The 14,336-nt window shown below is 50.3% G+C and overlaps 2 protein-coding genes across 5 annotated transcripts in view; one reads left to right on the top strand and one right to left on the bottom strand.

The window, feature by feature from the left end:
* The window catches only part of CC2D1B (coiled-coil and C2 domain containing 1B), a 19,578-nt gene extending 5,242 nt beyond the window's left edge, over positions 1-14,336 (top strand). For 2 of the 3 annotated variants that reach the window (XM_068539873.1, XM_068539871.1), the window contains 19 exons: positions 114-239; positions 441-600; positions 793-974; positions 1,156-1,231; positions 1,354-1,464; positions 1,547-1,677; positions 1,870-1,942; positions 2,142-2,278; positions 2,706-2,823; positions 2,907-3,079; positions 3,491-3,616; positions 4,576-4,634; positions 4,722-4,838; positions 5,229-5,302; positions 5,452-5,510; positions 5,742-5,793; positions 6,269-6,368; positions 6,535-6,625; positions 7,840-8,538. In XM_068539873.1, the coding sequence (XP_068395974.1) occupies positions 114-239; positions 441-600; positions 793-974; positions 1,156-1,231; positions 1,354-1,464; positions 1,547-1,677; positions 1,870-1,942; positions 2,142-2,278; positions 2,706-2,823; positions 2,907-3,079; positions 3,491-3,616; positions 4,576-4,634; positions 4,722-4,838; positions 5,229-5,302; positions 5,452-5,510; positions 5,742-5,793; positions 6,269-6,368; positions 6,535-6,625; positions 7,840-7,968 (2,094 nt within the window). In that variant the 3' untranslated portion in view covers positions 7,969-8,538. Of the gene's footprint in view, positions 1-113; positions 240-440; positions 601-792; positions 975-1,155; positions 1,232-1,353; positions 1,465-1,546; positions 1,678-1,869; positions 1,943-2,141; positions 2,279-2,705; positions 2,824-2,906; positions 3,080-3,490; positions 3,617-4,575; positions 4,635-4,721; positions 4,839-5,228; positions 5,303-5,451; positions 5,511-5,741; positions 5,794-6,268; positions 6,369-6,534; positions 6,626-7,839; positions 8,539-14,164 lie in introns of those variants that run through there. The other variant, XM_068539870.1, reaches the window with a different exon arrangement.
* ZFYVE9 (zinc finger FYVE-type containing 9) overlaps positions 14,042-14,336 on the bottom strand; it is a 186,317-nt gene continuing 186,022 nt past the window's right edge. For both annotated transcript variants that reach the window (XM_068539868.1, XM_068539869.1), the window contains one exon: positions 14,042-14,308. In XM_068539868.1, the coding sequence (XP_068395969.1) occupies positions 14,147-14,308 (162 nt within the window). In that variant the 3' untranslated portion in view covers positions 14,042-14,146. The remainder of the gene's footprint in view (positions 14,309-14,336) is intronic.

Raw genomic sequence — 14,336 nt, 5'->3', positions numbered from 1 at the left:
CTTCTCCTTGAATCCAAGAGCTTCGTTTTCCGGGGCAGCTTCCTTGCAGGGAGGGAGCAGCAAGGGCCTAGCTGGCCCTGGAGTGGCCAGGCCCTGAACTCAAGTATCTACAGGCTGCAGGGCCTCAGGGGCTGCAGGCTCTGCTGGAGGATCGGATCCACAACTACCGGGAGGCCGTGGCCAGTGCCAAGGAGACAGGTGAAGCAGCCAAAGCCAGGCGCTGTGAGCGCGGCCTGAAGGTGGGTTGGGCTCGGCCGGGGAGCAGGGCTGGTAGTGGGGCTGAGGGCAGTGAGGGCAGAGGGTGAGGCACAGGAGGGGCTTGGGCCAGCAGAGGGGAAGCCTCCCCGCCAGCCTCGCGGACGTGAAGGATCCTTGGCCTGTCTTTGAGCAGGGTCCAGGCCGTGATGGCTGGCTAGGTTTCTGGTTCTTCTCTCCCTCAGACTCTGGAGTCCCAGCTGGCTGCTGTGAGGAAAGGCAGGAAGATCAGTGAGGATGAGATCCCACCTCCAGTGGCCTTGGGCAAGAGGCCCCTGGCCCCTCAGGAAACAACCAACAGGAGCCCTGAAGCAGAAACCCCAGCTCCCCCCTCCGTGGAGCCAGGTATCTGGAGAGAGTCAAATCCCATCCTGGTTCCCAAGGTCAGAGCCCAAGGCCTGCCTCCCCATCCTGCCATTGTTCCCTTGCTGTCAGTCACACCTTCCCTAAGAGGTCCTCAGGCCAACCAGACCTGGAGGCACTGGTGACCTTCTTTGACCTTCATGTCCTCTCTGTGGACTTTTTGTTTCTCCATAGACAACCCCTCCCAGCCTGAGACAAGCCTCTTGGGCAGCCCTAGTATTTCTGGCCCCCCTGATTCAGACCCAGACCCACGGGCCTTGCTGTTGGCCCGACAGAGAGAGTACAAAGTGGCTGCCCTGAACGCCAAGCGGGCTGGAGACCTAGATCGTGCCCGAGAGCTCATGAGGATTGGGAAGGTATGGCATCTGGTTTAGAGGTCCTGTGTCCAATCCCTCATTTCACAGATGGGGCGGTGACCTGCTCAAGGTCACACAGCTCGACTGGGCTTCAGTGAGACTGGCCTGAGGGGCAGTTTTTCAGCCCAGATCCTTGGGGTTCCCTAGCTTATGCCCACACCTGCTTTTCTTCCTACTGCAGAGATTTGGGGCCGTCCTGGAGGCCCTGGAGAAGGGGCAGCCTGTGGACCTGAGTGCCATGCCCCCAGCACCTGAGGGTCAGTGTGGGAATGGGCGGGGGGAGCCTGCTCAGGCTGGCGCTGGGGCTGGGGAGGAGTTTCAGGGCTGGGGCTGGCCAGGCACCCCACCCACACCTACACCTCTGCTCTGGGTCCCCCAGACCTGAAGCCCCTCCCACAGGCTTCCAAGGCCTCCACAGCACCCTCAGATGCACACCCAGCAGTGGAGCGAGTGCAGCCAGTGATGGCCTCTGACATCCCGGCCGCCCCAGGTAGGACTGGATGATGAGACTATGGAGTGGGGGCCTGGGGGGAGGCAGGCAGAGCTGAGGCCATCTCCTTTCTCCTTTCAAGTGGCCCCTACTGAGCCACAGACAGTGCTAGACGCCCTGCAGCAGAGGCTGAACAAGTACCGTGAGGCAGGCACCCAGGCTCGGGGCAGTGGGGATGAGCGCAAGGCCCGGATGCACGAGCGTATTGCCAAGGTGGGCCTGCAGCCTCCCTCCTGGGCTGGCTGCTGTCTGTCTGCTCCCTGGTCTTTGAGTCTTCATCTATCTGTCTCTCTCTGGAGCTCTTTTTCCTTCTGGGGCTGCTGTCTTTGTCCTCTTCCTGTCTCTCCCTGAGTGGAGCCTGCAGACTGCTGCCCACCATCAGTCCCTCCCTTCCTTCCCTTGCAGCAATATCAAGATGCCATTCGAGCCCACCGAGCAGGACGGAAAGTTGACTTTGCTGAGTTGCCTGTTCCTCCAGGTGAGTGGGGCTTGGCCTGGGGTCTTATGAGGTCCCTGAGCAGGATGGGGGGAAGGGGAAATGATTTTCACAGATCTGCCTCCACTCTGGGGGAGCCACCCATCCCAGCCATGCCCAGGAGGACCCACACAGGACCAGCAGCAATCTGGTGCCTCCCCAAGGCTACCCGAACCCTCTCCCAGTTGTCTCTCTTCTACAGGATTCCCCCCTATACCTGGCTGGGAGCCCACTATGGGTACTGAAGAGGATGTGGTGGCAGCTACTTTAGCAGCTGCCCAGAAACTGGCCGCCTCAGAGGATGCAGCCCCCGCAGAGGACGTTGAGGACAAGGACAAGGTTTGGCTGAGTGCCCGAGGCTCCAGGGGTTGGTGGGGGGAAACAGCAGGTGAGGGGTGAACCCAAACACTGGTGTCCATACTAACAAGCCCAGCGAGGTAGATATTCTTTCTTCTACTTTACAGAGAAAAAACTTGGGCAAGGGCACCCAGCTAGGAATTAGCAGAGCTGGATTCAGACCAAGGTGTTTCTGACTCCAGAGCCCAGGTTTGATCCCCATTACCCTGCTGTCTCATGTTGGGAGGTTAGCTCAGAGAGCTTTTGAGGCTTCTTCTAGCCCTGAGACTCTCTAGGGCCCACGAGGGAAAGCCATTCATTTCAGGTCACACAGTAAGTAGTACAGTGTTAGGAAGAGACCCCGAGTCTGGAAACTGCCATGGCCGGGGTGGGGAACAGCCTCCTGTGACAGCCTCCTGGGCACCTGCAGGATGAGCCCCCAGCCCAGGCCCCAGTGGCCAAGAAGCCAGCACAGCCTCTGGTCCCTTCATCCCGGCCCCTGCCTGAGCCCAAAGCCTCGAGTTCTAAGGAGTCACTGAGTCCAGCTGGTGAGTCGGGGAGAAGAGGGATGGAGGAGTGAAAGCTCTAGTGAGAGGCAGGCATGGCTCTAACCAGTGTCCCCTCCCTCCAGTGCGAGAGCAGGTGGCCCTGCTGCAGGCACGGAAACTGCAGTACCAGCGGGCAGCCCTGCAGGCCAAGCGTGGCCAGGACCTGGAGCAGGCCAAAGCCCATCTGCGGGTGGCCAAATCCCTTGAGGCTCAGATCACCCAGGTGCGAGCTGGCCGACCTGTGGACCTCTCCAAGGTGAGTGTCGCCTGGTTCATGAGCAGCAGGACTTCTCAGGCAGAGAGGTGGGTGGCTGGCTTGACGCGCAGACTGTGAAAAAAGCTGCTGCTTGGAGGAGGTGGGACCTGAATAGGATGTGGTGACAGCTGAGAAAGCCTTTTGCTTAGGCGTCTCTCTGTCCCATGACCCCAAGAGAGGCCAGGGGAGGCCAGGGGGGGCTGCCTGTGGTGAGAGCTGACCAGGCCGGGCAAGGCCAGTGGAAAGCAGAGCATTGTAGCAGCCTGCGATAGGATGGCAGGCAATGAGTTCCCATCACTGGAGGTTAATAGAAGCTGGAGAAACATTTAGTTTGGATTCCTGTGTCTGTTAGTCTCAGTAGAGGAATAATCTGACTCTTGAGGCCCCTGAGGGGCCTTGTGACCTGGGCAGGTGCCTTCACCCTTAACGGATGAGGAGGGTGACTTCATCCTGATCCACCATGAGGACCTGCGACTCTCTCAGAAGGCTGAGGAGGTGTATGCCCAGCTACAAAAAATGCTTCTGGAGCAACATGAGGTCAGTAGACTGCTTGTCTGTCCTCCCCGTTCAGTGCCCACAGCCTCCCCTTGGTGAAAGGCAAGATAGGATTCAAATTCTAGCTCTTCTACTTACTTGGCTGTGTGATCTTGGGTAAGGCACTTCCCTTCTCTGAACCACATTTTCCTCATCTATAAAATGGATGATTAGTGCCCCTCTTGCAGGGTGGTTATGAAGTTCAAACAGAGTGGAGGGGGAATTACTTTGAAGATGGGAGGAAGAAGTGTTTGGGGAGACAGATACGTGTGTGTGTGTGTGTATATATATATATGTAAGATATACATAGATGTATAATTGGGTGTATGTGTATCTGAACGGCTGCCTGCAAGTCTGCTTTCTAAAGTGATGTTTCTATTAGGTTTTTTTTTAAATTTATTAATTAGTTTATTTTTGGCTGCCTTGGGTCTTTTTTGCTGCGCGTGGGCTTTCTCTAGTTGTGGCGAGCAGGGGCTACTCTTCATTGCCGTGCGTGGGCTTCTCATTGCCGTGGCTTCTCGTTGTGGAACATGGGCTCTAGGAGCACAGGCTTCAGTAGTTGTGGCTCGTGGGCTCTAAGGCGCAGGCTCAGTAGTTGTGGCGCATGGGCTTAGTTGCTCCGTGGCATGTGGGATCTGCCCGGACCAGGGCTCGAACTCGTGTCCCCTGCATTGGCAGGCGGATTCTTAACCACTGCGCCACCAGGGAAGTCCCTTTCTATTAGGTTTTAAAGAAGAATGGGTGTTTGCTAAGGGAATTTAGGGGAATGGCTATCCTCAGGAGAGGAACCAGCAAAAACTCAAAGAAGTGCAGTGGGACTTGGGAGCAGTGAACTTGAGGTACGTGTTGGAGGAGAGGGGTGAGGCTACAGAAGGTTGGACCTTTCAGAAGTCAGGCCTCGAAGGCCAACCTAGGCGGGTCCCGCTCTGGACTCTGGATTCACTCTGAGCCCCCATTTTCAGAAGTGTGTGCTGTTCTCCAAGCAGTTTATGCACCAGGGCAATGTGGCCGAGACTACCCGGTAAGTGCGGGGCTGGGGCTGGAGCTTGTGGGGTGGGGAGCAGAAAATGAGCCCTGCCGTGCTCATGTGCACACCTGTCCCTGTCAGGTTTGAGAAGCTTGCTCAAGACCGCAAGAAGCAGCTTGAGATCCTGCAGCTGGCCCAGGCCCAGGGCCTTGACCCTCCCAGCCACCACTTTGAGTTGAAGACATTCCAAACTGTGAGGTGCCAAAGCCTAAGGGAGACCGTGGCTCCAGGCAGGGACTGGGCAAGAAGCTGGGAGGCAGGGGTGGAGACTTAGGCCCCTTGAGTGAGGCTTCCCAGGCTTGATTGACCCTGACGTAGGCCCTGGGGCTGGGGAGCAGTAGGACATGGTGCCTGTCTGTGAGGAGGGGCTCAGAGCTGTGTGGTGGCTGGGGAAGGAGCCCTGGACTAGGGGTCACAGACCGAGGTCTGCACGCCGGCTCTGCTGCTTCTACTCAGACAAGCTTTGCTTCCCTGGGCCCAGTCTCCTCTTGGCCACCACCCTGCTGGGTAGGCAGCCACTGGAAGAGGGGACCTTTTCCTACTGTTCTCCTTCACTTTGGGCTCTTTCTCCTTGCTTCCTGGCTCTAGGATCTTCGCAGAACTCAACAGCACAGAAATGCATCTGATTGTTGTCCGGGGAATGAACCTCCCAGCCCCTCCAGGTAGCCCTAGGGCCACCCCTACCCTAAGAGGCACTTGTCTAGACTCTCCACTCCTGGCTACTTAGGGAGGCACCGGCTCTCCCTCTGCATCAAGTGCTGGACTCCTGGCTATACTCCCTCTGACCCTGACTCCTGCTTCTCCTTCATAGGGGTGACCCCTGATGACTTGGATGCTTTTGTGCGGTTTGAGTTCCACTATCCTAATTCGGTGAGATTCAGGTAGCAATAGGATCCTGTGAACCCTATCTATCTTCCCTTCCAGGGCCCTGTGCTCTATTTCTCCCCATCCCTGGAGTCTGGCTATAGGGAGGGGTTTGAAGACCCTTGGGCCCATTCCCTTTATGGGTCCCTTCCCTCAGCATTGATGTAGCCCAGAGTTCCTGGCCCTATATCTCTGTTTTTTCAAGCTGTCCTGACTCCTCTCTTCTCACTGCTTTAGGACCAGGCTCAAAAAAACAAAACAGCTGTGGTGAAAAACACAAACTCTCCAGGTGAGGACCCACGTGAGGGCTGCTTTCTCCTCCCTCTCACCCTCTGATATATTTGTGCAGCACTTGTGTTTCCAGAGTGCTTTCAGATCTATTATCTTACTTGGTCTTCTCAACTTAGGAGATAAAGGCAGGTATTACTACTTCTCTAAGGTAATTGGGGAAACTGAAGCTCAGAGAGGTAGAGGGACTTGCTTAGGGCCTCACAGCAAGGAGATGGTGGAAACAGGACCTGAATCCAGGAATCCTGACTCCAAATTCCAAGCCTTTCCCATTTTGGTTTGATCTGTGTCTAACAAGAACTGTCCAAGTGGACTTCAAGGCCAGGACCTCGATGCTCTCTCTACCTCCCTCTGGTGGCAGTGACTCCAAATTGCAGGCAGAAAGATTGAGAGAGGAGGCCAGCCCTGGGCCAGTTTCCACTTCGTCAGGAAATCCCTGGGAGCCAAGTTCCTCTATCTTCTCCTCACTCTTGCAGAATTCGATCAGCTCTTCAAACTAAACATCAACCGAAACCACCGGGGCTTCAGGAGGGTGATTCAAAGCAAAGGAATCAAGTTTGAAATCTTCCACAAAGGGTGAGGGCTCTGGTCAGTCACACTGCCAAGGTGGGCTGGGAGGAAGGATTGGCTTCTGTTGCTGCTGCTGCCCCTGCTACTATTCAGTTTTCTTGTGCTGGGTTTAGCCAGCTCATTTCTGCCTTCCCTGCCCAGTCCAATCCTCTGCTGACTCTTGGCTTTCCAGATCGTTCTTCAGAAGTGACAAGCTGGTTGGCACAGCCCACCTGAAACTGGAGCGTCTGGAGAATGAGTGTGAGATCAGAGAGATTGTGGAGGTAGGGTGGGCAAACCCAGAGGGCTTGGCAAGAAAGGAGCCAACGTTCACTGAACATCAGTCCCTGTTGTAGGTTTTCTGTGCCCATTAATTTCAAAATATCCATAAGTGTGCTATAGAGTATGTGCTATGCCCATTTCACAAATGAAGAGATTCAGAGGGCCTGAGAAAATTTCATAGCGTCACCCAGTAGCTACAATCCTTCCAAGACGCTCTACACTACTCAGGTTCCCAGGGATGGTGGATTAGGGGCCTTTTGAGGGGCCTGATCACGGCTGTCAACTTGGCACACACAAATTCCTGGGTGTCTGGGGGCAGGTTATGGTTGAGGCAATTGTCTGGCAACATGATGAAGTAGAACAAGCTCTGGACATAAAGTTGATAATGTATTTGCAGAGGAGGGACCCACCAGAACACAGCTAGTCCGTGTTTAGGAATCAGCCCCAGACAGCTCCTTAAGCTTCCCTGAACTCACTGAATTTCACAGGGACTCCCAGAGCTTGCCCCTGATGATGAGGCAGCTAAGGTTCCCGGAGGAGAAGGGTGTTCCGCAAGCTCGTACAGAGCGTCTCTGGCACAGCTAGGCCCGACCCTGGCTGATGCCTTCGTAGGCTGGGGCTTTTCCCACTACATTGCCTCTGCCTGTTTGGGGGAGTTCTTAAGTGGGGCCTGCTTTGTATCAGCCCCAGTGAGGCTGGTTAGACTTCACAAGCCTGTGTAGCACTGCTTTGAACTCCAGCCGCCCCCTCTCCTGCATAGGAGGGAAGCAGCATGGCAGCTGGAAAGACAAGCAAGTCCTGACCTTGCTGCACAGTGGCTGTGTGATGGTATCATTCACTTCTCTCTGGGTCATCTGTGAACTGAAGGTTTGGGCTCGTGGTTTTTCAGGCTGCACCTTGAAGCCAGAGCATTTCTTCCAGGAGTTGCCAAGGGGACTGTGGGGAAAACTGAGTAAGCAGAGCTCTAGGTTCCTCACTTCCACTTCAGAGCATTGGTGCTTATTTGGATTTACATACGACTTTTTTTTAATAAGACTTACCTAAAACCACCACCACCAAACAGCAGGAGGGTGGGGTTGTCCTGAAATGGAGACTCTTGTGTTGAGATGCAGGATGCTTTTAGCCCCTCTCTCTCCTCACCTGTGAGCATAGGGGAGCTGCCTGCTTCCCACCCCTTTCCCCTCAGTTACCATCTCCCTCTCCGTGGTCCTCACAGGTCCTGGACGGAAGGAAGCCCACTGGGGGCAAGCTGGAGGTGAAGGTGAGGCTGCGGGAGCCTCTGAGTGGCCAGGACGTGCAGATGGTCACCGAGAACTGGCTGGTCCTGGAGCCCAGGGGCCTGTGAGGTGGGCAGCTCTCTGGGCCCTTGGAACCTCTGTCCCCTGCTCACTGCCTGGGCCCCCCAGGGACCCTTCCAGTACTCAGCTCATATCTAAGGAGAAAGCCTAGGAATTTCTCATCTGTGAGGAAGACCAAGAGGCCAAACTGTTGGGTAGCGCTCAGGCTCAGTGTCTCATGATCTTCAGTAGAACCGGGGAAGGAAGTTAACTTTCCCAGGTCTGTCTTCAGGAAACGCTTTCTAAAATCTACTTGTCCTTTCACTGCAGTTTAGACTTCCTGTGCTTTGTGCCCGTGTGCAACAGAGGGTCAAAGCAGGGAGTGGAGTCAGGCCAGCAATTCCTCTCCAGCTTTTCCCACCCCCAGCTCTGCTGGCTACAGAGGTCATTGTACATAAAGGAGATGCTGCAACACAAGCACCAAAGACCTGTTAAGTCCTTGCATCACTGACCAGGGCCCTAGTCTTTCCTGTTGCTGGCCCCTCCCCAGGCCTCCACCCAAACAGGCTGGATTCCAAGGGTCCCCCTACCCCTCCATCTGGGGGAGGGCAAGGACAGCCTCACTGCTCTGCCATGGAGTCTTGTAACCCCTTAACCCCTGGGTAGCAACTGCTTGCAGCTTACCCGAGCCCCCAGTTGCTCCATTTCTAGATGTGCCTTTAAAAGATAGAACTGTAAGGGATGGGAAAACTCGAGTGTGATCTGGACACCCCGCCACACCCCCTGCTTAGGGTGGGGGCAGGGTTCCGTGACTCCAGGTGGCCAGTGGCAGCCTATCCCACACAACTCAGTTTACCCCTGCCCTGCCTGTGCCTGTGCCTTGGTTCCTGACAGACAGCTGCTGCACTAGCCTCCCTGCTTCTCAAAGCTCTCAGTGGAAGTTTGTTCAGGACTGTGTGGTGGGAAGTAAGGGTAGGGTTGTCTTGGGTTTGGTCCATGTCCCTAAGACTGAAAGAATGTTATGTTAACTAGGAAAGAAAAAATATATATATATATATATATATATGATGTGTATATATATTATGTAGCTGATTTTATTTAAGAAACTAGGTCTAATTAATTCATTGTAGGGGATTTACACTCTCCTCACAAAGTAACCATCAAAGTCCTAAACAAAAGCCCTGCTGCTCCCTGTCACTTTTTAAAAGCCAGAGTGGCAGTAACATTTGTTAATTGACAGAAACTGCTGCTATGGCTTCCTCTTTTGAGACAGGGCAGCGGAAGCCTTGCCTCTTCAGCTAATCACCTAGGGAAATCCCTTAGTTTCTTCCCAAGAAATTCTCCTTTGGCTTTGTTTTTCTGAATGGATGGAGATAATGGAGGGATTTATAGTTGCAATAGATTTAATGTTCAAAACTGCAATATTCTACATCTCTTAGAAATAAACTTTAATACCGCATCTTTCTTCCCCTTTTTTTGAAGCATTAAGTTCAACAAAGCATTCCTGAAGATAATTTTTTAAGGCTTTACGTAAAGCAGATACATTCCACTTACTGATCACTATAGTATTGCAAATGCACAGCTCGGGGACTGAGCTTTTGTGTGTGTGTCTTTTTCTGGGATGGAGCTGGACCATGCTTCCTTCCCTGCCCTTAAGAGCAGAGCTTATAGTGGGTAACAGAGCAGGGACAACAAATCACTTTTCTGAGAGCTTGCTGGCCAGTCTTTCTTACCTATCAGAGTGAACTACCAAAAATTCCATAGATGTGAGCCTTAACCCTCAAATGCAGTCATATCTATGTGTCATACAAGCAGCCATCTAGAATGAAAAGGAGGGTTGTTAGCCCTCATAAGGTGGCCTAGAGCAAAGAGGGGTGGCAAAGAGGGTTCCTGACTCAACCTAGTCTTCACCTCGGGGTTTGCACCCAACTCAGCAGTGCTAAGAGGGCTTGAAGGTTCTGCCAGCCCTAGGAATTTCTAAACTCAGGCCTCTGCTAGAAATTTGATAGGAAGTTTCCTGTGGCTCAGAGATTTCCCATCATAACCTGTTCAGTTTCATTCTGCTTAACTGCCCTTTGCTTTTTGGAAAACAGAACTTCCAGGCTGAGAGAGGCAAGACAAAGCCGCCCACTGGACTTGGAGACTAAGGTTCTTAAAAGGCCTTTGTTTTAGCCATGGCACGCAGGGGTCACTGGCATGGGAGGAGCCTGCCCGGCTTCATCTTGACCTAAGATTTATCCAGATGCAGCAACTCAGCATCGCAGATTAGTGACTTATGGGCAGTTGGGAACCAGCCACAACCCAAATCATTTTTAAATTTTAAAATTTCTTTTCAATTTAGTGCAAGGCACACTTTCTTCTGAATTAGTGAACTGAATAAAATATGGAAGAAATTTATCTCAGAATCAGGAAGTCTTGCTCACAATTAAAGGGCAGACTAGTTTGTTTTATTATTTTCCTTTCTTATAGCACTATTCTGAAACCTGCATTGTTGCTTCCCAATTTTTGAGTGCTTGTTTTCCAAGTATGTGTGGGCAGCTCTTAAAAGATCTTGCCCCTTAAGTGAAGGCAACTGCTTTTAAGATGAAACTGTGGGGCTGAGACTGGTAGAAGGTAGAGGCAGGTAGCTTGCACCTGGTCCAGTTCCATCACAGACAGATTCTTCCCTCCTCTGGGCCTCAGCTTCCCAAACTCTAAAATGGGCATTATCATTCCTATTCTGCTCCTTATCCCTTCTGGCTACATTACAATCCTCCAAATCCCATTACTGTCATTATTAAAATTATTTTAGCATTATTATTAAAACAGAAACCACCATCACAAACTTGCTCTAGAAACAGTGTTCAGCAGATTGCTTGCTTGTTGTCTGAAATGCATTAAATGCATAAATTATTCCCCAGATGACTAGTTATGACAGAAGTAAATTCGGTTGGAAATTCTGGGCTCACCAGCATTCAGGAAACACTGTGCATGAGGGAAGACACTAGATGGGAACGTATATAGGGCAAAGTTGCATATTTCTGTAGCCCTAGAGTCCGGTAAGTGCTCAGATAAGAGTTGATAAAAAGAAATGGAGAAACTACATTGCCGAGCATTTGGTAAGAATTTAGTTTTTAAAAATTTAATGTTGCCAGAATGGCAATTCTGTTCCTCTTTATAAGGATCTCTATATCTCAATCTAAGTTTACATTATAGAAGAATCTGCCTTATTTGGAAATGTGATGTTTCAGTTCTACACAACATACAGTGTATAAAAACAAAAGTGAAACAAGGGAAAACAGTCAACTAGCTTTGGCTATTTTAGGGCCAATTCCACAATATGATTTTACTAAACATAAAGGACATTTTATGCAATTGAGAATGGACCTGACTATGCAGGGCCAGAATAGGGGAATTTAAAAGTTTGCACTGATCCCAGAAGGTATGTATAACTGCAGGATCTACTTAGATGAGCAGGAAGAAAGGTAACTTCTCTGGGAAGACAGGACCAAGGGAACCAGCTCCTACAGAAGCCCCAATTTATATTTAGAGCAAGCTAGATGTTACACCCAAATACCTACTATTATTATCATTAACCCTGTTATTAATACCCCTGTTATTAACAAGTGCATCCTGTGCCTGTCAGGTTTGGGGGGTGACAGTCCCAGGGCTCGGTCCTTAACAAGCTAGTGTTCGGTGGGCATCCATTCTTTTCTTGCCTTAGAAGCTCCAAGTCTACGGAAAAGGTCACAATCCCAGCTCTCTGCGGCCACCATCAGCGAAGGCTATGGAGAGGCAGATGTAGAATGTAGATTTCCCCCACCACGGAAGAGCACTAAACCTAGCTAGACACACTTGAGCCTCAGAAAACAGCTGTTGCCCTAAACGTAGTTCCACAGCCTGTAATTGCCAAGTGCTAAGCCCAGCTCCAGCCGCTGAGGAGCAGCCTCTCACTGTCTCAGAGGCCCACACTAGCTTCCAGGGGCTTCTTGGAGTTGTGCTTTCACTGCAGAGGGACCAACCTCTCGCTTGGCCTGGGTGTTTAGAAGATGCCAGTGACAAGGAAGTGAGTTGCCCTAGAGCAGTGTTTTTCAAACTGTGGGTTGTGAAATCTATTTGGTCTGTGACCAAAATAAATTCTTAATGTAGGAGAAAATGATCAGAGTGCATCATATATGTTATTTGGTAAACCAAATAATATTATTTGGTAAATAATTTGGTAAACCAAATCTTGGCTTCTAATACCACTTCCTCTGAAAAAAAAAACAAACAAACAGGCTGATTCCAAGGCTGGGACAGGGTTAGCCCAAGACGGCCCTGGGGCATCTTGTTAGGCCAGAAAAGGAAGTGTTCAGAAAAATGTTAGGAGCATGTCACAAGGATGTGGGAGCTCACCTGAAGGGGTTCTCTCTGGCCAAAGCTGAGACCATTTGAGCACCAAAATAATGAATTAGAACCATTCAAAAAGTAATCCCAAGTCCATAATGAAAACTAATTACATGAATAAATAAGAAGGGCTTTTGCTTATAGGTAATCAAGTGCAACTGATAAAGGTAGGGGAAGTGCTGGAATTGAGAAATCATTTGTAGCCATCATAGTAAAAGATCAATTCAGACAGGAAACATCAGAGAATGCTAACTCTAAGGGGAAATTTCAGTGAGCAAGATATCTGCATGATCTGAAAGTATCTCTACACATATTGGTTATTTGTTCCAAGGGGGAAAACATACAGTGGACAAACTGGACCACACTTTGACCAGGTGATGAAAATTTACCATCAGTGAGGGGCAGAAGGACATTAAGTGACCCCTGATGTGATGTCCTAAGAAGGACACAACATCACTTAGGTAGGATTGTGGCCAACAATGTGTAATTCACCTAATTATGAGGAAATACCAACTGAATGCAAAACGAGGCATTTTCTATTAAGAAATGAGTTGGAGGAGCCTTATTCACCAAAAATATCAATGACATAAAAGATAAAGGTGAGTCACGACAGCAACTTACCATGTCTGTCTTATCATGCTGGAAGCTTCACTGGAGGGGAAAGATGCTGTGAAGGACATTATTGGACAGATGGTAGGTTAAAGTATCACACCGAAGTTGAGAACTGTCCTATGGTTATGTAAGAAAATGTGCTAATTTTTAGGAAACAAACATTAAAGTATTTAGGGATAAAGGGCTATGATGTATGCAACTTACTCTCAAGTGCCTCAATTTTTTATGGAGAGAGAAAAGGAAAGAAAGGAACACTGATAAAGCAAATGAGTTAATCTGTGAACAGTAGCTGAATCTGGGTAAAGCATACATAGGTGGTGGTGGTGGTGGTTTTTTTAACTTGCCACTTTCCTGGAGGTTTAAATTATTTCTTAATAAAATATTTTTTAAAATACCTATAGTGTAGGGAATTCCCTGGTGGTCCAGTGGTTGGGACTCTGCACTTTCAGTGCCAGGGCCCAGGTTCGATTCCCTGGTCAGGGAACTAAGATCCTGCAAGTGGCAGGGCATGGCATAAAATAAAATAAAATACCTCTAGTGTATATTATAACTAAAAATGTCTTGGGTATATTCTGTCAGCTTTCACAGAAAGGCCCAATTCAGTGTCTCATCCACTCTGGCAGATCTTGAGAGATCCCGTACTTCGCTGTACTATCCAGGTGACCTCATTTACACTGAGTCGCCCTTCCTTGGATAGAAGAGAGATAATCCTTTGGGTCTTTGATTCACTTCAATAAATAATCTAGTAAAAACAAAAAATCTAAGTGTGACTCCTGCTTGAAGTCGCTGTGATGTAACTGGGACAAGATCAGCATGAAACTGTCCTTCTTATATCCATCCTGTACAAAGAGTTCAAGACCGATGCTTCATTTTTTATTTCCCCTCTGCCCTCCCACCCCACCCTTGGTGATGGCTGTACCCATTTGAGCATTTCTGAGCACAAGACCAAAAGTAAGTCTTAAAACAGAGGAGCAGAACTCTTGTCTAAACAGTAACAGAAGGGGATTAGCTGCGAGGATAGCGTAACTGTGGTGCAGTAACAGAAGCTGCTCAGATCTTCTCGGTGGACAATGCATAGAAGACTTAGAATTATGGAACATCTGTCCCCCCAACCACCCTTTCCCACCCCGTCCCCCAAACCCCCACCCCACCCCCTCCCCCATTAATAGTGTTAACAAAATCTTAATTTTCCAGTTCTAAAGTGCAAATGATTTGGGTATGACTGCTGTTGCAACAGGTCTGAACAGAAAAAAATGAAGTCCTCTCTGTCTATGCGATGTTTTCCAGAATATAAAAGATGAGTTCCATGACGATGGGGCCCTCACTGAGCTGGCAGGCCCCTCCGTGGATCACCGGCACCAAAGCGCTGTCCAGATCGTTCATGTACTGCGAGGGAAGGGGCTGGCCATTGCTCCCTGCTTGATAGCCAACCTACACCGCAGAAAGAAGGGGATGAGAG

The sequence above is a fragment of the Eschrichtius robustus genome, chromosome 3, assembly GCF_028021215.1.
Source record: "Eschrichtius robustus isolate mEscRob2 chromosome 3, mEscRob2.pri, whole genome shotgun sequence".
Taxonomy (NCBI): domain Eukaryota; kingdom Metazoa; phylum Chordata; class Mammalia; order Artiodactyla; family Eschrichtiidae; genus Eschrichtius; species Eschrichtius robustus.
Note: the sequence above shows the minus strand (reverse complement) of the source record. Positions and strands in the feature narration are given on the sequence as shown.